The sequence below is a fragment of the Polistes dominula genome, unplaced genomic scaffold (genome assembly GCF_049000335.1).
Source record: "Polistes dominula isolate Pdom_NZ unplaced genomic scaffold, Pdom_raw_medaka contig_84, whole genome shotgun sequence".
Taxonomy (NCBI): domain Eukaryota; kingdom Metazoa; phylum Arthropoda; class Insecta; order Hymenoptera; family Vespidae; genus Polistes; species Polistes dominula.
In genome coordinates this window covers 395,075-421,723 of record NW_028300944.1, presented here as the reverse complement: position 1 = coordinate 421,723, position 26,649 = coordinate 395,075, and the positions used below count along the sequence as shown (strand labels likewise).

The following is a 26,649-nucleotide window of genomic DNA, read 5'->3' as shown; positions in this document are numbered from 1 at the left end:
TACAAATATTTGTATTCGTAGGATACAAGATCGCAAATTCATCGAACGGATGAGTCCCAGGTGTTTCACAGTGACACTGACGAAAGATCGAAGAAATTTGTCGAAAGGCATAGCAATTCGGAAGACCTTGGATTACGAGGAACCGCGGAAAAATTACGAATACAAAATCGACGCACACATTCTGACGATTATGATGAAAAATGTCGTAGAAAGGGTAGTTGTTATCGAACAGATAGCAAAGAAGAAACCGGTCAAACGAGAATTGCTGAACAACGAATGACACAAAACGATAATAAAAGAAATTCTAACGCTAGTGGAAGAAGATTGGAAGAATCTCGTACGAGTTATACAGAAATTTCTGAACTTCCTGTTAAAAGAAATTCAAGAATTAGCGATGCGAGTTATGCCAGTGTCATGAATAATCCAACTGGTAAACGAGGTAGTTTAGAATGTAGATCAACACAACGTATTCTTGACATGCCACCACGTAGAGCATTTAGTCAAGGTGAAGGTAGACCTGCCACACCTGTACCACCCATAGAAATGAACGCAGAACGTCCCGTTGCTGTTAGGTTAATATCCGAATGTCAAAAAAGGGACAGCACAAGATACAAAGTTTATTTGACGTAAATTAATATCTATTTCGAAGGATTTAACACACCATTTTTCATGATTTTACATTTAAGCATTTATTTTGAGGTTATTTAGGTCTTTAAGTACTGTAATTTTTCAAAAGATGGGGTTGTATTGCAATTCAATTATTTTATATGACAAAACTAACCTTACTTTTTATATTTTTTTCAAGTACTATTGTTTTTATGTTATTATAATTTATTAAATAGTTTAAAATTATATTAAAAATTAGCATTTATTATATAAAGGTTATCTATAGGTCTTTAGGTACTGCAAGTTTTCAATAGATGGCGTTGTATTACAATTCAGTTATTTAGATATTTTCAAACCTTACTTTTTATATTTTTTACTGTATTTCATTATCATTTAGAATTAAATTAAATCAACATTTTATATATAAAAAAAAAAAGCCACAGCAACGCGTAAACATAAATATAAAAAAAGAATATAAATAAATATATAAAATTAAATAGATTTATCTCGACTCTTTTTGTAAATGTTAATTAATAATCGAAACTAGTAATATTCTCGTGTCAATATGTTTCTCAAATGAATTATCTCAAATATTAAATCCCCACCCCGACCCCACCCCCCCCACTTTCAATTCACCATGTATGTTAAACTCATTATTTCAAATTATTATTAATTATTATCGAATAATAAAACAATTCGATGTGTAGAAACTGAAAAGAGTCGAGTGGTCATCGTTGTTGTTGTTGTTGTTGTTGTTGTTGTTGTTGTTGTTGTTGTTGACCTGTTAAATCAAAAAAACAAAACAAAAAAAATTGATATTTTCTAAATGAAAATTCAAATGAGAGATTATTAACAAATTGTATTATTTTTAAGATTAAAAATTAGATAACGTTTTGAAGATGATAGATTAATAAATGTGCCTCTCTCTCTCTCTCTCTTTCTCTCTTTCTCTCATGTTGAAAAAATATCAAATAAAAATGTGAAATTTGTGCCTGTAATAAGAGAAACAATCAGGGTATAACTGTGAGTGATATATAAACGAAATAATAATTATTATTATTATTATATACCTATATATTACGTATTATATATATAGTATATATATATACTTATTTAAAGCATCGTTATCTCGTCTTATCGTCGTATTTTCCAAATGAAAAATGATCGTTGAATTTTCAAACGAATGAAGAAATACATTCTAATATTTATACACATACATATACACAATACAAATATACAGAATAATTCTTAGATGTGTACAAATCAATTGGAAATAATAAGAAACGTTTTCTCGTGTGTGTGTGTGTTCTCGAGAAAAAAGTTGTCTTATTAAAAAAAAAAACAAATTCTAAAATTCAATTAATTAATTATATAAACATTTTGTCTTGTGTTCAAAAGAAAATCAAATAGAGAATAGTATTATATATATCTTAATATATATAAATTACGTGTCACGTTGTTTGTCCGCAATGGACTCCTAAACTACTGAACCGATTTTAATCAAATTTTGCAAAATGTATGCAGTTTCATCCAACTTGAAATATAGGATAGTTTATATCATTCTAACAGATGGCGGTATAAGGTAATTCGTTGACTTAAAGAGACGTGTGTATTGGACTGATTGTGAGCCACAGCAATGCGTGGCGGGGCACCCCTAGTATAATATATATATATATATATATAGCTTGATACCGAGCCAAGATTTATTAAATAAATAATATAATTATTAACAATCAACACACGACCTTATCGAAAATGTACAAGAAACAAAAAAAAACCAAAGTAAATTACAACAATAAAAAAATAATGAAATAATTTTGAAAAATATATTATTCAACGTTCGCAATGTATTATTAATATTAACAATATATATATATTATAAGTTGAATGTTTTAAACAATTCAAATCAAAAGAAATGTTGTGACGAAACTTTTCCTTAAAATTGTTCATTATAATTCAAATATTATATCGTAATTTATAATTGCACTAGTTTCAAATACGTCACGTGCACACGATATGTATAAAAAATAAATAAAAAAGTGTCATGGAAAACGAATCATAAATAAATCCAATTGAAATTTTTGTCAAACAATTAGGAAAAAGTGTTTTACATTTTCCCCTTTCTTTCATTTTCAATCTTATAATCACGTATGATTAATTTGTTCTTATTAAAACAAAAGTAAAATATGAACGTTTATTGACTTATTAAGGAAAACCAGAAAGTAATGTCGTTTCTACACATTTATATTTTTATATTTGAATTAAAAATCGATGAATTTTTATTGATTTATAAATCAAAATTTGTTACAAAGTAATTCGTTTAGAATTTAAGGTTAGAAACTGACATAAACTTTCCTAGGTCCATGTAATATTTTGATTAATTAAAACGTTCACTTTCTTTCAACGTGTCGAAAATCCTGACGAAAATTACCAGTAGAATCTTTAGCAAAGGTGACCTTGACCCTTTTACGCACTTGAACAACAGGATGTTGTTCACAATTAATAGACGTTGATCTACACTCTCTACCAATACCAGTTTGTTCATCTTCTTGTCTCTCAATTTTGAGTAATCTTTTATGACCAACATTAGAACTATTCCCATTGGTTATCATAGAATTATTAGAAGAACACACGTTGTAATTGATTTGTTGAGATTTAGGAAAATTATTGACAATCCTGTTGGAAAGATTTGATGACGATGAAGAAGGTGGTGACGATGACGATGACGATGATGAAGAAGAAGAAGAAGATGACGATGAAGATGATGATGATGATGAAGATGAGGATGATGACGATGAACATGATAAAGACGAACGAATCATATTACTACTCAAACTATGATGATGACCTTGAGAAATAACGTTAGAGGATTCAACGTGTTGCTTATCAACCGAAGAAACCGACAATTCGTTCAATGATACGGCTGGTACTATCATTAACAAATTATTTCCATTCTTATCACAGGCGCCATGATGACTGACAGGATGTTGCTGTCTCTGTTGTTGTTGTTGATGTTGGTGTTGGTGTTGGTTGAGATAATGCACTCTGTATTGCATTGTATTCTCATTGATCTGAAGCTTCTCTTGTTTCGTTAAATTATTCGAACACTTTGTCTGATAAGAATTTGATTTGGAAATACCATTATGATTGTTATTATTGTTATTATTATTATTATTATTGTTGTTGTTGTTGTTGTTATTGTTATTGTTGTTGTTGTTGTTGTTGTTAAAGTGTCCCTCGCATTTAACTCTGATGACGTCTTGAGTATGCAACATTCCATTTCGGTCCTGAGCATTCTGCCATTCGAGAACGTTACTTAATAATCTTATGTATCTGTAAACAAATAAATAAATAAACAATATATAAATATTTGATGAAAAATATAAATGAAGAAAAATATATATAATACAATTTTGTAAAGAGGTAAATTTATTGAAACTTTGCATTTGTATAAAAGATTAATTAAACACACACACATTTATAGTTTATAATATTTATTGTTAAGTAATAATAATAATATTATATTTGACAATTAATAAATTAAATAAATAAATACTTAAACAGTAATATTTTAATCAAAACTAGAATTGTAAGAAAAAAATTGTTGAAATCTGTTTAATGATTTTGATGTTTGTTTTGATTTTACTGTAATATTAGTACTTTTTTTTAATACTTTTTTAAATACTTAAAAGGGGTTTTATTGGTTTGTAATACCAACCTTATAGCCATCCTTAAAATTTCATTTTTGGATAACTTTTTATCAGGTGGGTGAGTTGGAACGAGCTTACGAAGTTCAGCAAAAGCACCGCTTACGTTCTGTTGTCTCCATCGTTCACGACTGTTAGTAAATAATTTTCTAACACCCACGTTTCCTATTCTAAGCGTGGGCGAACCTAATTGACCATTACCAGAAGATGGAATGCCGTCTAGCTATGAAATTATTGCCGATTATAATACAATTTGATCATAACTGATACAACACTAATTAATTTTTTTTATATATGTATCTCAACTTATGTTTAATAATAAAAAAACAATAAATATAAATAAATTGAAACAATACAAAATGAAATTAAAAATAGGATGATTTTAAAGCATGAGGAATAAATTAAATAGATAATATTTAACAAAAAGATAAAAATTGATATTACAAAGTATTATCTTATGAATAATTATGGTGTATTTCTTTTTTTTTTTTCAATGAAATCATCCTATGATTGAAAAAAAAACAAAAATAATAAATAAAATAAAGTTTGACAAAAAAGACAAAAGTTAATAGTAAAATAATTACAGTATTTTTTGTACAGTCTTGGAAAAAAAAATAGATAAGATAATAGGATAATTATTTATATATAATATTAAATAATAAGATAATAATTACTTTTTTTTAAATAAATAAATTTGGATTGAGAACAAAAATAAATCAAATAAAATTTTACAAAAAAAAAAAATATTTAATATTAAAATAATTATGGTGTATTTGTCTCATGGAAATCCTATGATTTGAAACGAGTGGAAAATAAAAAAAAAAAATAAAAAAAAAATAAAAAAATAAAACCTGACAAAAGAGATACGAAAAAATTGAATATGAAAATAATTATGGTGTATTTTTCTTATAGAAATGCCTAAAATTTGAAAAGCAAATGAAAAAAATAAAATAAAATTTGATAGAAAAGATACGAAAAAATTAAATATGAAAATAATTATGGTGTATTTGTCTTATGGAAAATCTTATGATTTGAAACGAATGGAAAATAAAAAAAAATAAAAAAAAGTAAAATCTGACAAAAGAGATATTGTTAAACTTAATTATGGTGTATTTTTCTCACGGAATTAGCTCGATCTCGGCGACGTCTTCCCTGTTCTTCCTCCTCGTCGGTGTCATGGGAATAAAATTCATCAGAAAGGGTTGCTTCTTCTTCGGTATCTCTTGGTGTACCCGGCGAATCCCCCGGCTCTTCGACAAGTTCTCCTTCACCAGATAAAAATGATTCAGCAGGAGAACCATTGTCACTTTCCGTTGTTCCACCGTTACAACCATTGTACGTTAACATCGGCTGAAAATTAACAAATCTTTTCTTATTCCCTTATATATTTAATCAACTTACAAGATAATATCATCTATTTGTTATTTATTTTTATTTTAATTAATGATTATGCTAATTACGATTTATACTTTCTTTTGTTTCTTATTTAATTTTTTTTAGAAAAGAAGGAAGAAATTAATCGTTTTTATTAAATTAAGTAATTATGTAATTTTAAACAGACGAGTAATTTTTTGTTTGTTAATTTAACACACATTTCGATTTTATTGAAATTTAATTTGATATAATAGTTAAACTAAAATATATTTATAATAAATAATAATAATAATAATAATAATATAATAAATGAAATTAATTTAAATTAAATCGAAATTTATTTTATATTTTTATTTTATATTTAAATATAAAATATAAAATATTGTAATTTATTAAATTTAATAATTTATTTTATATTTAAATATAAAATAGAAAATATTATAATTTATTAAAGTTATTAAATTTAGAAATTTAACAATTTATTTTCTATTTAAATATCAAATATGAAATATTGTAATTTATTAAATTTAGTAATTTATTTTATATTTAAATATAAAATAGAAAATATTGTAATTTATTAAAGTTATTAAATTTAGAAATTTAACAATTTATTTTCTATTTAAATATCAAATATGAAATATTGTAATTTATTAAATTTAGTAATTTATTTTCTATTTAAATATAAAATAGAAAATATTATAATTTATTAAAGTTATTAAATTTAGAAATTGAACAATTTATTTTCTATTTAAATATAAAATATGAAATATTGTAATTTAATAAATTTAGTAATGTATTTTCTATTTAAATATAAAATAGAAAATATTGCAATTTATTAAATTTAGAGAAATTTATTTTCAATAAAAAATATAAAATAAATGTCTAAATTTTGTTATATTCCAAGTGTCACCCACTTTCACACAATTTTGTATATTTTATATTTTAATTTTACTGATTTAATATTAGATTATAAACAATTTTTCTTTTCTGTATGTAATTAATTGAAACATTGATAAAAATCAATGTAAAAAGCAACGTTAATTATTTCTTAATAGTCAAATTAAAACACCATAAACCACTACACATTAAACCACCCACACGAATATTTCGAAAGATAAGATTAGAAAATGAATAAGAATAAATTCAATAGTAAAGAACACTTTTGTAATATTATTCAAATATATACCAAAAATAATACACAAAAACATACACAAAAACACACACAAATACAATTATTATATTTTCTATTAAACAAACACATTTTCAAAATGAACTCTCACAAATCTGTGTCCATTAAAAAAAAAAAACAAAATACAAAATCCTAATAAAATAATTCAAACAACAATAGTTAATAAATAATATCTTACCATATCGAATTAATAATCCTTCTTTAAAAAACAAACAAAAAATATAAAAAAAAATCTAACACCGAAATAAAAGGAACAATAAATTGATTGTTTTTTCCAACAACAACAAAAAAACTAACAAAACCATCAAATAATTTCATTAACAATTTTTCCAATAAATAATTTTACGATCACAATTGTTTAATAATTATATTGTTCACTAAAGTTATTCGATCCGAATAGGTGAAACTAAACGATTAGACTAATAGAAAGTGTGTGACACTCTGGTTTAACAGAACTCAGACTCAGACCCAGACCCAGACCCTTTGGTAAAATGAAATTTTGTATGGAAGGGCGGAGTTCTATTTCTCTCTCTCTCTCTCTCTCTCTCTCTCTCTTTCTCTCTCTCTCTCGTTCTCGTTCTCTTTCTCTCAGAGACACACACATATACACACATACTTTTCTATGTAAAATGATGAGCATGGGTGGAGCTGGTGTTTGGACCAGCCCATATCGTTCGCACACGCGTCCAACCAACCTCCCACTATCAAACCATCACCGGATCTCATTTTAAACGTTGTTGGTGTTAGTGTTGGTGTTAATGTTAGTGTTGGTGTTAGCTGGTGCTGCTTAGAAAAGAGAATCCGTGAAAAGGGAACATGTGACGTGATAAGAGACAAATCTTGTTCTTTCTCTTACTTTAAGTCTCTCCTTCTTCGTCCAATCAAATCGTTAGACGTTATTTATATATACATTGGTTTGTAGTTTATTATTAAATCGTTTTTTTTTTTTTTTATAAGTTTTTTCATAACATTCAGCAAGTTTTGTTAAATGGTGTTCTTCCTATTGTTTCTTTAACCAATTTCAAAAAAAAGGAGAAGGATTCTTCAATTCGACTGTAATTTTTGTTATTTTATGTTTGTTATTACTTCAAAACTGTCGATTGGGTAAACCGATCTTGATGATTCTTTTTTTTTATTTGAAAGCTTAGTACTTCCCGTGTAATCCCATTTCAATTTGGTCCAGTTTCTGACTAATGGCATCCATGAGAAAATAAGTCTTAAATTTGCATGATTAATTTTTGTTGAAATTCAAGGATGAATAATAAGAATTGGTTTAATATTAGGTATGTATTGTTTCATTTAAAGTATATATGTTTAAATAATTTTAAATGTATAAAGTAGAGAATGTATTAAATTATTTAAATAATTATTAAATAATTCAAAGAAATGTGTATATTGTTTTGTAAAAGCATGGAATGTTAATTGGAAGTACCGTCCTGTTCGAAATCTAACAGTAAACTGATTCAATCATTGTTCTTTATGAAAGTTATTTTATTGAATGTTGTTTATTTAATTCACCTGTATTCTTCTTAATCTTATTTGTTTAATATTTTTTTCTTTTTTAAATTCAATGAACGAAATAATATGATATGTTATATGATATGTTATAATGAATAATAAGAGGTATGTAATGTTTAATACAATATAATATACTTTGAAACAGTGTTAAATATAATTAGAGTACGTTAAAATATTAATAGAATTGTTAATTAATTTAAAAAAATGTATATTGCAATTTAAAAGTATGAATTTACCTTTCGATGAACCGTCGTGTTCGAAATCCAACGTTAGACTGAAGTGTTGTCCTCTATGAAAGTTATTTTATTAAATAATGTTTATATGACTTTACGAAGGTTGCATATGTAAAACAAACATAATATTCGTAATAAATACTATTTAAGATTATTACATTATAATTTTAACATTATTTTAATTTATATACAATTATTTAAACTATAGTACACACTTTTTTCAAAGTAACTAAAGTAAAGTAATCAAATAGCAAAGTATTTTATATTTGTATTCAAGTATGGTAATATGTATGCAATTTTTATTCAATGTATATACTTTAAAACTATCCTAAATATTAATAGAATGCATTAGAATATTAATATAATTATTAATTAATCAAATGGAATGTTTTTTATAGTTTAAATGTACGAAATATTAATTGGAAGTACTGTCGTGTTCAAAATCTAACAGTAAACTAAAGTGTTGTCTGACGTTTATATGACTTTCCGAAGGTTGCATATGTAAAACGAACATAATATTCGTAATAAATAGTATTTAAGATTATAATATTATAATTTTAACATTATTTTAATTTATATACAATTATTTAAACTATAGTACACACTTTTTTCAAAGTAACTAAAGTAAATAATCAAATAGCAAAGTATTTTGTATTTGTATTCAAGTATGGTAATAGGCATGCAATTTTTATTCAATGTATATACTTTAAAACTATCTTAAATATTCATAGAATGCATTAGAATATTAATATAATTATTAATTAATAAAATAGAATGTTTTTTATAGTTTAAAGGTACGAAATATTAATTGGAAGTACCGTCGTGTTCGAAATCCAACATTAAACTGAAGTATTGTCTGACGTTTATATGACTTTACGAAGGTTGCATATGTAAAACGAACATAATATTCCTAATAAATAGTATTTAAGATTATAATATTATAATTTTAACATTATTTTAATTTATATACAATTATTTAAACTATAGTACACACTTTTTTCAAAGTAACTAAAGTAAAGTAATCAAATAGCAAAGTATTTTATATTTGTATTCAAGTATGGTAATAGGAATGCAATTTTTATTCAATGTATATACTTTAAAACTATCCTAAATATTTATAGAATACATTAGAATATTAATATAATTATTAATTAATCAAATGGAATGTTTTTTATAGTTTAAATGTACGAAATATTAATTGGAAGTACCGTTGTGTTCGAAATCCAACATTAAACTGAAGTATTGTCTGACGTTTATATGACTTTCCGAAGGTTGCATATGTAAAACGAACATAATATTCGTAATAAATAGTATTTAAGATTATAATATTATAATTTTAACATTATTTTAATTTATATGCAATTATTTAAACAAAAGTATATCAGTTTAAAAGTAACTAAAGTAAAGTATAATTAAATAGCAAAGTATTTTAAGTATGTTAATACATATATAATATTTATCCATTGTAAATATACTCTGAAAGAATCCTAAATATCCAATAGAATGTATTAAAGTACTAATATATAATTATTAATTAATTAAACAAACTATATATTATACCCTAAAAAAATGAATTTATGTTTCAATGTACAGTCCTCTTCGAAATCCACCGTTAATGGATTTCTGCTGACTTTATTATCATCCAAGAATATTTTTCTATTGATTCGTGTTTACATGACATTTCAAAAGGCTCAGCATGTGTTCAATGATCATAATATTCCTAATAATATTATATTATGCAACTAGTGAGAGAAGTTGTCGATTGTCCACTCGAGTGAAGTTAAGCTCGCTTCGCTCTTGCGCTTAACTTCACTCGAGTGGACAATCGACAACTTCTCGCACTATTTGCTTATACTATTTTTTATTACGAATACGGGGACATATTTAGTACATAATTGGGGTCCAAGGGCAGAGCCCTGGCGGGGGATTGCCACAAAACAATACTGAAAAAGTTAAAAAAATTTGAAGTAAATTTATTCACATAACAATAACAAATAATTCACATAAACAACGGAATATCGTTTTCCTCCAATTTCCGAGTGGAGTTTCCTTTCACCAAGATTGATAGTGTATTTAAACAGGAAATAAAGAACATTTTCTTATAAGAAAAGTCATATAAACCACATTGACTAAAAAAAACCTTCCTAGACAATCCCAAACATATCAGTCTTATCAGTCTAATGATAAATTTTGAGAATAACGGTACTCTTAATTAATTCTTTATACTTTTAAACAACAATATACATATTCCTTTCGATAAACGAGTTTCGAAGTATCTTTTCAAAAAAGAATGAGAGAGTCTCACAAAGTTAATCTAATTTAAGCTTATCTCTGCAACGTTCATATTATCGTCGGGGAAAAAAAAAAACTAAAATAAAAAGGAAAAGAATTTTAACTGTTCTCCACCTCTTCCTGTTGTTTCTAATCATTTTTTATATTTTTTTTTTTTTTTGGAAATACCATGGAAATACACGTGCATTCAAGATGTGTCATATCACATGCACACACGTGAATAGACGTAAGTTTGACAAAAAAAAAAAGATATAATAAAACAAATAGGAAAACAGTCGAAAGTATTTTCTAATCTAATCGTTATCTATGCATTGATTATTATTATTATTATTAATATTATTTTTATTTTAACCCATTCAACAAAACCACAACTTTTTTCGAAGACGATGAACAGGAGTCCCATTTCGTTCTTCTTTTTTTTTTATTATATTGGTATGTTTAAAATGCCAAATTTTATTTTTTTTTATAACTTTAAAGATACTATTTACAGAACAATAAAAAAAATTCTTATCTTGACGAATACTTTAGTCAAAATAACTGATAATAGTTCATTACCACGCATTCATTTGCACGCACGGTGTGCAAATGAATCTCCAATAGATTAAATAAATTTTAAAACATTAGTAATAATAATAAAATAATAACAAATAAAAATACTATTTATATATATAAAAAAAAAAAACAAATCTTATTTCAAGCCAATACTTTAGTCAAAATAACTGATAATAGTTCATTACCATTGCACACACGGTATTCAAATGAGTCTCAAATTAATTAAATAAATAAAAAAAAAATACAAAATGAAAAAAATGAAATATAAATAATAAGAAAATAGAAAACATTTCTAAAAAAAAAACAAAAATGAAAATGTTGCCACTTTAAACGCGAATTTGCTGCTCCCACGCAGATTGACCTAACCTTATGTTAGTAATAGCTTACGAATGAGCGTTACGCATCATCGAACAAAGATGTTATCACTTTAATCGGGTTCAACACGAGGACAGTTAGAATTTATCCTAGCGTAAAAACTATAATGATATACCCCCTCTATCTAACTTTACTTCTATGGTGGTATAACAAATCAAACTTTTTCGTGGTAGCCACCACACCACTTGACTCAGAAATCAAAAAGGGTCCTACGATTTTTTTCTCAGCCCTTCTCACACCCATTCCTCCTCTTCTCCTGCCCCTTTCCCTTTCCCTTCTTCATATCACCCCTTAATGTATATTAATCAAGGATTCTCTTGTATTTTTTTTTTTTACACAGTTTACACATTGACTTCCTCTCCTTGAGGGGATTTGGCTAATAGAAATTTAATTGTTTCACAAATATCTTTTTTCCTTGAGTAGATAAAAAATGAAAGGAAGGAAGATAAGAAAAAAATAAAAAGATTGTTCGAATTAATTACAATAACTAATAAAAATTCAGTGCAACATTGTTCCTGTCCAATGAACTTTAAAATTATTCAACCGGTTTTAATGAAATTTTTGTTTATTTTAATTATTTTTTATTGCTAATTGAAGGATTTATTAATTTATAGGTTATCTAGGTCTTTAGATACTGTAATTTGTCGATAGATGGTGCTGTATTACAATTCAATTATTTCAGGTTTTTTTTCTCAGATTTACATATGACACAACTAACCTTACTTTTTAATATTTTTTCGTAGTATTATTTTGTGTGTTATTATTTATTATATTTATTACAAATTTTGTGTTGTTTTATGCTTAATTTGAATTCCCCAAAATTATTAATGGATATTGATTTGACTTGCATTAAATAGTTGAAAATTATTTGGTTAGCAAATAAATGATTGCGGATTTTGTCGATAGGTGGCTTTTAAAAATCAGCAATGAATTAGTTGCCAACCCAGCTTAACATAAATTTGATTAAAATAAAAATATTGGGATCTGTAGCACTTGAATACATACGCTATCTGGTGGCTAAATTCAAAATTAGATTAGATAGGTCAAATTGCTACGTTACACCCCTGCCAGGGATCCCAATATGTAAATAAAACGTAAAAATGTGTGACACATATGTAAATCTGTGTTCGAAATAATATTTTGTATTGATTTCGGATTAAATATAAATACACCAACCCTATAAAGAAAAAAGACAACTAGAGTCAAAATGTATCGTATCAAGGTTTCTTATTCATCCCCTTGCCCCTCTAAAAAAATAAGATCATTTTAAAGTCATTTAAATCCCAATGAATTATTTAATAGTACTAATAGTGGACCGCAGTTTCATTGATAACGTATAATGCACTGATCTGAAAATAATTCAAGAGACGTACGTTCGGCACGTGCGTGTGTCGGGTAATCATCCAAAAGGCGTCGCGTGTGCCGATGAAAAAAAAAAATCTCCCATAAGAAGGGATTTTCAAATTCCCTTTAATATTATTTTATTTTTTTTTTTTTACTATAATTCGTCAAAAACCCATTCGAGTGATTGATACGATACAAATTGTTTATCAAAAATAAAAATAACTGAGATCATTGTATTAATTATTTGTGTATAAATAAATTAATAATACAAATATTTTTCTAACCTTTGACAAGGTGTCCCATAAGATCCATACGAACATGCATGAACGTAGTTTTCAAAATTGCAATCTTCTTCCGAAGAAGAATCCTCTTCCGTTTTGTGAATTTGAATCTGAAACAAAAAACGGAAATGACTGTATAAATGTGTGTTTGTAAAAAAAAAAAAAAAAGTATGAATGTGAACGATAAAATATGTTCTTCCCTTTTGAAAAAAGAAAAAAAAAGAAAGAATCCACCCTACGTGCTTTTCACATCCAAACGGGGGTTGAACTATTTTGAACTGTGGTTTCCCACAACAGGGCTGCGTTAAACTTGTGGCTCAATTTGAACGCGTGACAATGAATAAAATTCGTAGCATTAAAATGTCGCGTAGGAATTGCTTATTTATCGAATAACTATTACTAATATTTATTTCTTTTTCTTATCTTTTTTACGTTTGTTCGAAAAGGGGAAAAATATGAAACGAAACGTCATTTTCAAAAATGGCGTATGGCGTATGGCGTGTACGTTCAAACGAAACACATTAAATCACTGATCATAATTTATGATACTAACAACATTTGTCCATATACAGGGTGTATCAATAATTTTCAATTATAAACATGAAACAATGATTTAACATACATAATTTGTTCATAATACACAAATTATCTCAATAATTATGTATAATTCATCGTTTAAGGTTATAAAAATAAAATGACTTTCACAATAATTTCTTGAATAAAGTTCAATTCTCTTTCCTCCTATTTCTCTTTTAATGCAACATAAAACACCCAACACTAAAAGAAAAATAAAATAGAAGGAATAAGATAAAAGATGATCAAATAAAAATAATAATAATCATGATTAGGTATGAAGTGAAAATCCTTAGAACGTGACGGGGAAATCAGAGGAAAGTTCTACGAAATAAGGGCGTGTCGATAGAAAAGAGGCGTGTCCCAAGTTGGTTTGCGCAGTGTCCCATGAACATCAGTGTGCGTTCGAACAGAATCCCCATACTGCTGGTATGGATTGTAGTACCAAGAAGAGTAGGATGAAAGATAGATAGAGAGAGAGAGAGAGAGAGAGAGATATATCCCGAGCAAGAGGGGTATAAGGGTGAAATCAATTTTCGTTATCGTCGTCAACCAGACACCCCATATTAATTCCGTTAGCTGGTGTTTGCCTTTCCATGTGTGCCCCACCACTCTCTCTCTCTCTCTCTCTCTCTCTCTCTCTCTTTCTCTTACAACCAACAAATACTGGCCTTAGCTACTTCCAATTGAGATTTAAAAGATAATTACTATTATTATTATTATTACTGATTGTTTGACTATCTTAAATAATAATTATTTAATAATCAGCTGAGTTTATAGATAACATTCTGCCCTCAATTCATCAATTTGTTATACTACTTAAAATAATTATTATTATTATAATTATTACTATTAATAATAGTATAAGTAGTATAATAATATTATTATTATTATTATTATTACAATTTTAATAATCATACTAATAATAAAAAAATAAAGCTGAATTTATTAGATAACATTTGACTTCAATTTATCAATATTAATAGTTACTCATTTGATTCACAAAATTTAAAAAGTACTTTTTTTAAGATTAATTCTACTTACAATGTATATCAATAAAAATAATAATAATAATAATAATAATAATAATAATACTATTAATTTAATGTTATTCGTATTTATATAAACTAGTTTCTTATTTAATTTCTTGTTTTAAATAAAGAAAATTTAAATTCAAATTGACAGACGGCAGCCATACTTCTTTTAACCTTTACGTCATCGGCGCGCGAAATTCAAATTGAATTCTCAATGAATGTTCTTATCGTAGACAATTGATAGAATTCTATGTAATTTTTCGTTATCTTAGATGATTATTCGGAACTATCTAAACATTTATAAATTATTAAATCATATTACGGAAACTTGATAGTTTTAATTATGCAATTATTTGATTCTCGGAATTTTATCATCTTTTTTTTATCAACTAACCTTATTCCTCAATGTAATTCTTATCTTACGGAAAAAAACATTTTTAATCTTATGTTAATTAATAATCAAATATTTTGTTTCAATATGCATCGTTCGTTCCTGTTTAAATAACAAATAAAAGTTTTTTTTTATAGATTTAGTTTTGTTTAGTCAAAAAAAAAAAACAAAAAAAAAAAGAAACATTTGAATGTTGTATATAAAATTACAAAATAAATAGAAAAATTCACAAGAAAATGAAAACTATGAGTAAGTTATATTAATATATAATATTAATATTTAAATATTAATAATAATAATAATCATTTGTATTTAATAATTACACAAGATTCCATAAAAGAGGAAATTCCAACGCAAACGGAAGTCAATCTTCGTCTTGGTTTACCATTGGCTGAAACACTATTTGTTTATGATCATGATGAAATAAAAAAATTATTAGGATTATTACCACCATTGAAATGTATATCTGAAGATCTTTGGATTTCACCAAGTGCACAATTGAACAAGAAAGTTTTAAGCTTACCAGAAAATAAAGATATAATTAAAGAATGTACACATTTAGGAATACTTGGTAATAATAAAACTATTAAATGTTATTTTTCAAATGAACACATACTTATACCTACTCTCAAAGTAAAGTCAAATATTTGTATAAAACAGCTTTAGGAAATGATCTGTTAAATAAATTCAAAATAGAAATTGAATCTAACGTAAGAAAAAATGTTGAAAATCAATTGATCGAAGACAAATATTTATGCGAAGCTGAAAAGCGTCATGCGATTAAAATGACTAAAGAAGAAATTCATACAATATGGCAGAAATATCTTTGTATCATGGAATGCGATATGCGTAAAGAATTACAGGTGAACTAAACAACAATTTCAATTTGTTTAACATGTTAATAAATAATAATAATATATGATGACTTTGTTAACAGATTGAACTTGCAAAAGTTGTTTTTAAATGTAACAAAGAAATACAAAAAGCTGTAATACAACAACGCATTGAAATGACGCAACATATGATGAACAAAGTACGTAAAGAAATGTCTTACATGGTGGACGATCTTTACAATGAATTTGAACAAACTCGTAGATTACATATTGAAAATATAATAGCTGATGTTAATGAGATTTTAAGGTACTTTTCTTTTTAACAATATTCATTTTATTATAATGAATCTTGTGAGATTTCATTTAATTTTTACCTTACTTAGGAAAGAACGTATGAAGAACAATCAAAAAATAGAAAAATTAAAAAAGGAAAAAACAGAATCGTTGCATACTCAAAAAGCAAAACTTCAAATGAAAAATCTAACTAATGTCATGTATTTGCTTTGTCTTGAAAAATTACGTTGTAATTTGGAAAAACAGGAAATACAAAATCACTATGAGGTAATACAAACTGATACATATTTAATTTTACATACAATGATAATATTATCTATTTAAATGTTTATTTATTTGTAGAAGAAACTCTGTAATATGCAAAACCTAACAACGAATTTAAAGAAAATGTTGAATAGAGCTGAAGAAACTATTGAAACATATCAAAATGATAATAAATTGTTAAAAGACAAATATGATAATATTAATGAAGAATTTCATAAGTTTGTAACTTTTGTATTTAATTCTTTACCAAAACAAACTGAATTTGTATTACCTTTCGAATCAATTTGTTCCCAAACAACAAATGAATGATAAAAAAAACAACTTGATAATTATTGAATTGTTAGAATAAAAAATTAATAAGTCAATAGATCATTGAAATTTTTTGGATTAGTTGTTTGACAATTTTGATACCAGTCTGGGTCACGTTGTAGACAAGATGCAGTACGTTGATAAAATTGTGACTGCATAACAGATTTTTTACCAAATTTACTAATAGAAGGTAAAATGTAATCTTTGAGACGCCATCCGTAAAGCCAATTGGTACAATCAGGAAAATAAAAACGATCTTCTGGTAATTTCTGTAATCTAAAGAAAAAACAAAAAAAGTCAAACCCTTTTGTTTTGTTTAATCAATTCAATCAAATATTATAAATGAATTAAATTTAACCTTTTATGAAAATAATGATCTTTGTTAATAAAACTTTGAATTCCTTGTTCATAAAGAATATCACGTATTTCTCGTTCAATTGGTTTCATTATATTGACATTTACAGAACCATCGATGATATTTGGTGATCTCCATGTCGTTGGCATGTATTTTTTACTTATCTGTAATAATACCAAAATACAAATGTCAATTACTAATTATACAAAATGTACATGTGAATGTAATGTGTTTATATAAAAGATCAATCGATACAAAACTTTTGGCTCAATTTTATAATCTTTTTTGGATGCTTCTTTTTCAAAACTTTTCAATTTCATTAGTGCTGTAGTCTTTGTAGTAATACCTAAATTATCTATCAATTTTTGTTGATTTTTTATAAACCATTTCATTCGTAAATATTCTTCTTTCCTGTAATTTTCTCTGTGAAATAACTGACATCGATTGTCGCACATACTGTATACATATATATATATATATATATATATCTCGCTCACTTATACAAGAAATTTTCATTATTATAAATAATACAATTTAAAATACAATTATGTCAGAAAGTAAACTAAAATAATACTACTTATACATGTTTAAAACATATTCATAATATTGCGATGCTCTGATGTTTATAATTGATTAATTTTAAGGAATGAGGAACCGATAAAAAAATTATTTTTATACAAACGCATATACTTTGTAGAATAATATATTTACACTGTTAAAGAATTAATAGTTGTTGTTGTTGTTGTTGTTGTTGTTGTTGTTTTCTTGCTGTATATTAATCAAATTGTGTATTTGTAAATTAACATTTTATTCATTTATGTTAATTAATAATACCAATGGTGATATATATATACTCTATATATAGTTGTTTTTTTTTTTTTTTTTTTTAATAATAATAATAAACTGTCAACTTTATAGATGCCCAAATGTTCATTTGAAATTAATTTAAAAATATATATCCAAGTAATTTATTCGCTATTGAACAAAAACTTGTACAGTCGATAATTTAAAAGTTGTGTCAAGACAAATAATACAAAAAAAAAAGAAAAAGAAAAATACTCGATGTTTTTACAAACACTTGGGTTCGATTGATCTTAATTATATTTAATCTATAAAATATATTTTGAATATCGCTATACTGTTACTTACATTATTCGTCCAAATATATTTTAATTTAAGTGTATAACAGAACGCCGTTATTCACTTAAAAACAAACTTTGTGCAAATTTTAGATGCATGTTACACAAAAGAAATGTTTTCTAAAAAGAAACCTTTTTTTTTCCTGTTCTGTAAAATAAAATCCTTTAGTAGTAGCACTTACAAAAAAAGAACAAAAAAAAAGAAATATTACAAATAAATGATTAACTTTTAAAACTGACTTTGTGTTAATTAATGAACAGAAGGTATATATCTTTCTTTAATATATATAAATTAGGTGTCACGTTGTTCGTTCGCAATGAACTCCCAAACTACTGAACCGATTTTAATCAAATTTTGCACACTGTGTGCAGTTTCATCCAATTTGAAAGATAGGATATTTTATATATAAATATATACCAACTGAGCCTCGTTACAAACTGAGTCGCATGAAATATAAACTAAATATAAATATGTTATATGGTTGTTGTTGTTGTTGTTAATACGTGCCGGCAAAAGAATACAGCAATATTTTGTATTATTGCGTTCTGTCTGTACTTCAGCATTGCTAGATGATATTTCCATTTTTCTTTTTTTTTTTTTTTTTTTTGTATATACTTGACAGTATTTCTGAACATCAAATGGCCTAATCGATAACAATGCATAGAGAGTACTGTGTTCTATATTAGATATACGTATGGCGTGAAATATGAGTTTTCACATGATATTACTCCCTCTCAAAGTCAACATCAAATGACCCAAGTAATCACAGCCATAGGAAGCAATATTGCGCGCTAAATTTCAGGATTTATATGCATATACTGATTGATTTATATTACATCTGACTAAGGAGCATTTTATATCATTTGTACTTGGATAATCAAGATGAAACATACATAATGCTATACAACTAACAATTCCTCTGCTCCTATACTGCTCCTTTTATGCTGTACACACTTAATGTTATTAATGTATATTACTTATCTACACTTGCCTATAAAATAACCAATTTACAATCATTCCTAATTGGTCTAGGTTTTAATGTAGCAAAGCGTTTTATTTGACAATTTGAATGCAAGTTCAATTTAATTTAAAAAAAAAAAAACTGTGTCGAGGAGGAGTGTTCATTTTTCATAAAAAAAATAAAAATTAATTAAATCTTTTGTTCTTATAAAAAAAAAACATCATTGTAATCATCGAGTTAAAATTTTGAAATAAAAAAAAGAACACCTTGCTTGTAATTGTTATTTTGGTAAAACGTCGTCTATAAAACTTTTGACTATCATCTATGTCAAATTTTGAACACTATGCGTATCATTTTATTTTCTTTTTTTTTTTTTTTTAGGATTACCTTGCATCCACTCTATCATCGCTTTTCTTCTTAAAATTGTTATGTTTATATATATATTACAGTTTTAATATAGGCTGCGTTCTTACATATACATTTTATAAATGTATGCTTTAATTTAACTATTCAAGTGGAGTATGTGCATTTTGATAATATACCATTTATGCTAAATATTAATTAAAGAATTTAACTTTTTTTTTTCTTGTTTGTTTGTTTTGCTTTGTTTTGTTTACTAAAAACACTTTATTATCTCTAATTTTTTTTTTTTAATTAATTAAATCATTTATCTTAATACAATTAATTACCCAAATAAAAATTGGGTACTTATTCCAAAAAAACATGTATTAATGTGCATTGCATAATTTATACATATTATAAATAATAAACGAATAAATGAGAGAGAGAGAGAGAGAGAGAGAGAGAGAGAGAGAGAGAGAGAAGTCAGTTATATATATATATATACACAAAAGAAAATCAAATTCTAAAAGCAAATGAAACTCATTTCATGAATATAATTATTATATAAAATGAAAGATTAATACTCCATCTGAACAGTAGAATAATAGAAGAAATACAACTCTTGAATATCTTTTTTATACAAATAGTATGGCAGCCAGAAACATAATATTTATCAAAACATTTCGTAGATTATTATTATTATTATTATAATTATTATTATTATAATTATTATTATTATTATTCGTTATAAAGTGTAATAATAATATTTACTAGAGTTTAATGCACGGTGTTCAAAATATTTATAAAATGTTTCCAATCCAAAAGTTCCTGCTTTAGATAAAACAATTAATAAATATAAATTCTTCGAGAACAGTCAACACAACTGTTGCTAATTTTCAATCCATTCGATTTACAATTAGAAGTGAATAATAATTGCTAAAAAAAAATAATAATTCATAATTTGTGTTTATCTGTTAGAAGAGTGTTGTTACATATGTTAATAAAGAATTCATTAATATCATTTGTTGTTTTTAGTAAAGTCTGTTCATTTTGACTAATATTAGTAATATTTTAATATGTCAGTTTGTTTTTTTTTCTTTTTTTCAGTCCATGTTGATAGTGATAAACACATAATAATAATATAATGCATTAATGACAAGTGATTTCATAATATACTATTTACTAATAATAAACTCTTGAAATATATAAAAATAGGCTCTCATTTGGCCTTATTTGAACAGTTTATCAATATAAACAGTTGTTTTTTGTTGTATTATCAAACATACCTAACTTCTCGCTTTTATTAATACACCAGCAGTGTGAGCATTATTCTGAAAGTATAATCCTGTTCCTTGAAAACTACTACTTCTGGAGGTAGATAGTTGACTTTGATTTAAACCACTTAATGAATTTTCATCCACGTCTTTGCTAAGTCCATCTTCTTGTTTGCTTCTCAATATATATTTAAAAAATTCGTATCTAAAGAAGAATCAGAATTAAACGTAACAATGAAGAAATATCATTAATAACAAATAACATGTGGAAATAAATAAATAAATAAATCATTCTCTTACGTCGTCCAACAAATAGCAGTGGCTGGCATTTGATAAAGAACACGAGCATTCATTCCACGACAAAATCCTTTGATACCACCCAACCTGTAAACTTCTTTAACAGCGTCAATCATACCTTTTGCTTTGACATTACCTTGTTGGGTATTCAATAATGTCTTACAAACATCCAATGGTGTTGTCAACCCAGCAGCTATAGCTCCAGCCATAGCACCTGTTATATTCAATATACAAATTAATATCTTATCTAATATAAATATATAATATATAATAACAATAACAATATGTATATATGTACCAGAAATCATATGTGCTTGAGGATTATAAGAATGATTTGGATTTGTTAAAGATTGTGCTAACTCATAAGACATAAAATGAATGCTTTGGAAAGGCACGTTCATAGCCAACTGAGTTGTGTAACTTCTGTAGAACGCGCGTATACCTTCTCTTTTATATACAAGTTTTATACAGCTGATAACATTTCTATAAGGAGAATTATACATTTGCAATCGTTGTTTAATCACTGTAACAAGTATAATAGAACGTGTTAGGTAAATTATCTCATAGACAATAAAAAGAACATAGTTACACTCTCTCTTATATTTGTATATATAACTAACCTTCTGCTGGATTCATAACACCATCATGAAGAATTGTCGATACACAACCAGCTGCACCATACACGAAATGATTGAATTGTGGTTTAGCACTCATAAATTTATCTTTCAAAAATTCATAGCATGAAAAGTACAAAGCATGTGCTGGGCCAGCTCCTGCAACAACTGCTCCCATTCCTCGAAATGGCCTTAACAAACCTTCATTTCGCATCATTTGAAGGAGAACGTTTCCTACTCCTCCTCCTCCTCCTCCTCCACCTGGGCCTGGAATCAAGGCCTGCATTCTGGTCTACAAAATATTCATTTATTATGAATACATGTCCATATTAATTCTTTTTAAATTATACATTTATTCATTCATTCATTCATTCGTTTGATTGAAAATGCAAATTTTAAAATAACGTAACAATGTACATATATAATACTTAATGTCGAATGAAGAGTTTCGAATAATCATGACTGACAAATACGTGCAAGTAGTAGTTATCAATTCTTCATTCGAATAATAAAACATTTGAACAAGTTTCTCTTTGACTTACTATGTTAAATAATGTATAATTCACTTTGAAGTAATTTTTAATGAAATATCATTGATTAATATATATCTATGGAATTATTTATAAACATAATCAACAAATGAATTAGAATAATTGTCAAAATTAATTACAAATACATATTATAACCTATTTGTTGTTACAAACAATAACATAATGCAAAATATCTGTTTTTAACCTATATAATAATTAATTCTGTGTTTTTCAAATGATATGTAATATTATACATTATTAATGAATGTTATCTCAAATATTATCACTGATAGTTAAACAAACTTTTGAAGCAGAGATTGTAAGCTATAAACCAGATCAGAAATGGAATTATTTATAAACATAACCAACAAATGAATTAGAATAATTGTCAAAATGAATTACAAATACATATTATAACCTATTTGTTATAAACAATAACATAATGAAAAATATCTGTTTTTAACCTATATAATAACTAATTCTGTGTTTTTCAAAAGATATGTAATATTATACATTATTAATGAATGTTATCTCAAATATTATCACTGATGGTTAAACAAACTTGAAGCAGAGATTGTAAGCTGTAAACCAGATCAGAAATAGATCTACTGCAATAGACACTGACAGACAGGCTATGTTACATAATGATTACTGGGTTGATAGACCCTCAATGAAACTCTTATATATCTTATCATTATAATTCATCATTCAAAAATTATCTTAGATGTATAATTGTACATAAATATTTTTTTTAAGCAATATAACCAAATTACAATGGATGACTTGAATAATATAAAATATGAAAAAACAATATGTAAATAAGTTTGATTAACATATTCAATTGAATGAATTCTAAGTTAAAATATATGCACAATTTAATGAAATATTTATATGTTATTTGTTTACAAACAATAAGTAATATAAATAATCAATTGAAATTGTTTGTTATTTGTTGAAAGCAAATAATAGGTTAAATGGAAATTTTTGCAATATAATAATATTAATTATTAACTTTATATACATACATATGCAAGAAATCGAAAGTATTTTCTTTTTTTTTTTTTTTTTACCTTACATAATCTACTATACGTAATGAGAATTTTAAAAAAAAAATGGTAATTCAAATTACAATGCATACATACCATGCATAATTATAATATCTTTATTTCATGACAATAAATTTCAGCAAAATAAAAAGGTAGGAAAAAGTTGACTTTTGTAAGACGTCTGATGGAATGTTTTATCATATTTAATTAATGATAACGTTGGGAAACATTTTAAAATAAGTTCTAAGAAAATATGGAATTTAGAACGTTATGAGAAAACACATGTTTGCATAACGACACTTTGTTACAATTATATTTTTGGTTTTTTTTTTTTTTATTTAAATACAATTATAATCAAGATAAATACTAATGCATAATGAAAGGTCTTTTAAGTTATTTATGTTCAATTAATCTTCTTACATGACAAGTGTATCAAAAGCCGAGATAGTAAAGAGTACATACATTGAGGTTATGTAAAAGATAGTCTATGAGAGGGAAAAAACGTGGAGCAAATATACAATTACTTTACCTTGACACTGTCAACTGGATACATGATACAATGTTCCATGATTCCAGCCAAAGCACCGGCCGTCATGTTAACACCCACCGACGTAGTGGGCAAGCTTTCGTAATCTTCAATATTCATATTGTTCAAATGCAAATATCAAACCACGATGATCTTTCCTGAGCTTTTCGGTCGTGCCGCGGTATTACCGCACTATCCACTGAATCTGCTCTCCCTCTTCGTCTCTTTTTCTCTCCCTCTCGTCCTCTTCTCCCTCTTTAACTATTTCTTTCTTTCTTTCTCTCTCTCTCATACACACACACACATACACACTCTCTCTCTCTCTCTCTTTTCTCTCTTATACTCTTCTTTCTCTTTTATACGCGCGCACAAATTCGTTCACTCGTGTTGATACTTGTTTTCTTTGTCCACCTCGTTCTTCTAACAATAAGATTTAAGAAACGATAAATGAATTGAGTTGTCCATAGTAACACTATACACACATAGAGATGATTTAAACCTTGAAAAACGTGGACACTTTTCGCGCGTTATCTTACGACAATCCTGCTTTTAGTCGGCCTTGCCATTGTCGATTCTGTGGGGGAGAAAAAAATAAAGCTAATATGTCGTAGAAAATTGTCGATAAATTAAATAATCGATTCGTATAACTCGTATTCGTTGATCGTATCTTAATAAAAAAAACCCCCACGTCAAAATCGAAAAGGTTCTTCTACCCTTGAATATTCGAATTCGCTGTTACAATTCCCTCTTCGTGCATCGAAATCATAGAAAAATTTATGAAGCATTTAATAAATCAATATAAATGTATGATAAGAATAGAAAGGAATATTTCAACGAAAATTATTCCCCCAAAAAAAGTCGATAGATCTGACGTTAACTCTACCTCCTTCGTAACACTCAACGCGATCATAAATGATCGCTGACCGTCAAGTTAGTGAGGTTAGGTAGGAGCACGTGCCACGCATGCGTCGTGCTCGACCACGTGGTCGTGACACGTGAGCCATCAATGATAGGAAAAGAGAAGGAAAATCAAAATGGTGGCAGAGATTCTTCTCTCTCTCTCTCTCTCACACACACTCTCTTCATAGTTACGTATATATATATATATATATATACATACATAATATATACGTATATACTACATAATATACATGAATAGCAAAGGAAGAACATGTGCTCCGTTATATATGTATATTTTTTATCCTTCTTGACTTCTTTAAAGGATAGAGGACGCTTGTCCGTGTCTACAAACTCGCGGTCAATAACTGCGTCAAATTCTTTTCTAATTCCATTACTTTTGATAAATTAATTTTTATTGTCGAATCCTGCTTGTTTCTTTATATAGTATAAGAGAGACATGTATATATATGAGGTATATATATATATATATATATATGCTATTCTTTTTCGTAATCAATCGTAACTACCGGTAATCAAAGACGCTTATTATCCAATCCAACGATTTGTCTGACTCATATTAGAAGCAAACAAATGGCGTAATAGGGAATATATTTTCATTTGGAAAAACCTACGATGTCATTGTGCATACATTTTTTATGATGAAATTAAATTAATTTTTTTATGTCCTTTCTCTTTTTAGTTTAGTCATTGTGTCGTATTATTTTTGTCTTTCTTTTGAACAACGTATTGAAATTTTGAATATATATTCTTATCGTTTTATCGTATAAAATATACACAATTATAAATTTTATTAAATCTTTGAATCCTGTTCTTAAAATAGTTGCTTATTAATACTGTCTATATGAATCTATCTATAATGATCAAATATTATGTAATATTCTTCTTCGAAACCACAAGAACGACGTATCGAAATATGATACGTTTCTCTGATTAATTGTTTTACTTTTACTATTTACTGATAAGATTACATTTAAAATGATATTTAATAATTGTACATTGCTGCTGGATAATATATATCATCAAATATATATACAATTAAAGATTTACGTTGAATTATTGATAATATAAACACAAGGGCATCATGCGTGTATGTCACTGACAAGAAGACGGTGCGATCGTCGCCCCACCAACTTATTTCAAATTAGCTAGTACCGCTAGATGGCAGCACATATTACCAGTCGGTAAGATGAAGTAATAGCTAGTACCGCTAGTTGGAGACACATGTTTTACCGGTCGGTAAGATAAAATAACAGTTATTACCGCTAGATGGCGAAACATATTTTACCTGTCGGTAATAAAATACAGATTTTACAATATATTTATGTTAAATAATTAAAAATTAATGTAAATGATTTTTTATATAATAAAAATAAATGTATCTTAACAGTATTATAATATTTGTTTCTTCCTTAAACAAGATTATTATTATTATTATTATCTAGATTATTTTATGTCACTGCAGCTGCATTCTACT

The 26,649-nt window shown here is 26.4% G+C and overlaps 5 protein-coding genes across 12 annotated transcripts in view; 2 read left to right on the top strand and 3 right to left on the bottom strand.

Moving 5' to 3' along the window:
- Positions 1-1,952, top strand: part of LOC107071566 (ADP-ribosylarginine hydrolase CG3568) — a 58,225-nt gene extending 56,273 nt beyond the window's left edge. The window contains exon 5 of the mRNA XM_015330667.2: positions 22-1,952. Within this exon, the coding sequence (XP_015186153.1) occupies positions 22-630 (609 nt within the window). The 3' untranslated portion in view covers positions 631-1,952. The remainder of the gene's footprint in view (positions 1-21) is intronic.
- Positions 1,527-21,381, bottom strand: HLH3B (Helix loop helix protein 3B). Of its 4 annotated transcripts, none has more exons than XM_089171755.1 (5): positions 21,254-21,381; positions 13,475-13,581; positions 5,436-5,663; positions 4,325-4,536; positions 1,527-3,939 (listed from the first exon to the last, which is right to left on the bottom strand). In XM_089171755.1, exons 2-5 carry the CDS (start codon positions 13,508-13,510, stop codon positions 2,997-2,999), a joined length of 1,419 nt encoding a protein of 472 aa, XP_089027881.1. In that variant the 5' UTR covers positions 13,511-13,581; positions 21,254-21,381; the 3' UTR covers positions 1,527-2,996. The 4 variants fall into 4 exon arrangements, with proteins under 4 accessions (XP_089027881.1, XP_015186181.2, XP_015186183.2 ...); XM_015330695.2 differs by lacking the exon at positions 21,254-21,381 and adding an exon at positions 15,793-15,929; XM_015330697.2 differs by lacking the exon at positions 21,254-21,381 and adding an exon at positions 8,631-8,681 and having other exon boundaries at positions 13,475-13,569.
- LOC107071581 (uncharacterized) lies at positions 15,752-17,169 on the top strand (the record flags this gene model as incomplete). Its single annotated transcript, XM_089171670.1, has 5 exons — positions 15,752-16,040; positions 16,130-16,332; positions 16,407-16,609; positions 16,686-16,863; positions 16,939-17,169. Coding segments are annotated over 5 exons (1,104 nt in total), but the record flags the coding sequence as incomplete, so codon positions are not given.
- Positions 17,163-19,090, bottom strand: LOC107071580 (protein SPMIP1). Its single transcript, XM_015330699.2, has 3 exons — positions 17,785-19,090; positions 17,528-17,688; positions 17,163-17,445 (listed from the first exon to the last, which is right to left on the bottom strand). The coding sequence occupies exons 1-3, from the start codon at positions 17,977-17,979 to the stop codon at positions 17,214-17,216; spliced, it is 588 nt and encodes a 195-aa protein (XP_015186185.2). The 5' UTR covers positions 17,980-19,090; the 3' UTR covers positions 17,163-17,213.
- Positions 17,549-25,170, bottom strand: LOC107071579 (mitoferrin-1). 5 transcript variants are annotated; one of them, XM_089171758.1, is made up of 6 exons: positions 24,258-25,170; positions 22,159-22,444; positions 21,837-22,061; positions 21,542-21,752; positions 21,254-21,446; positions 17,549-17,688 (listed from the first exon to the last, which is right to left on the bottom strand). In XM_089171758.1, exons 1-5 carry the CDS (start codon positions 24,372-24,374, stop codon positions 21,254-21,256), a joined length of 1,032 nt encoding a protein of 343 aa, XP_089027884.1. In that variant the 5' UTR covers positions 24,375-25,170; the 3' UTR covers positions 17,549-17,688. The 5 variants fall into 5 exon arrangements, with proteins under 5 accessions (XP_089027884.1, XP_015186184.1, XP_089027886.1 ...); XM_015330698.2 differs by lacking the exon at positions 17,549-17,688 and adding an exon at positions 19,246-20,903; XM_089171760.1 differs by lacking the exons at positions 17,549-17,688; positions 24,258-25,170 and adding an exon at positions 23,147-23,289 and having other exon boundaries at positions 19,246-21,446.
- Between the last annotated feature and the right edge of the window lie 1,479 nt (positions 25,171-26,649).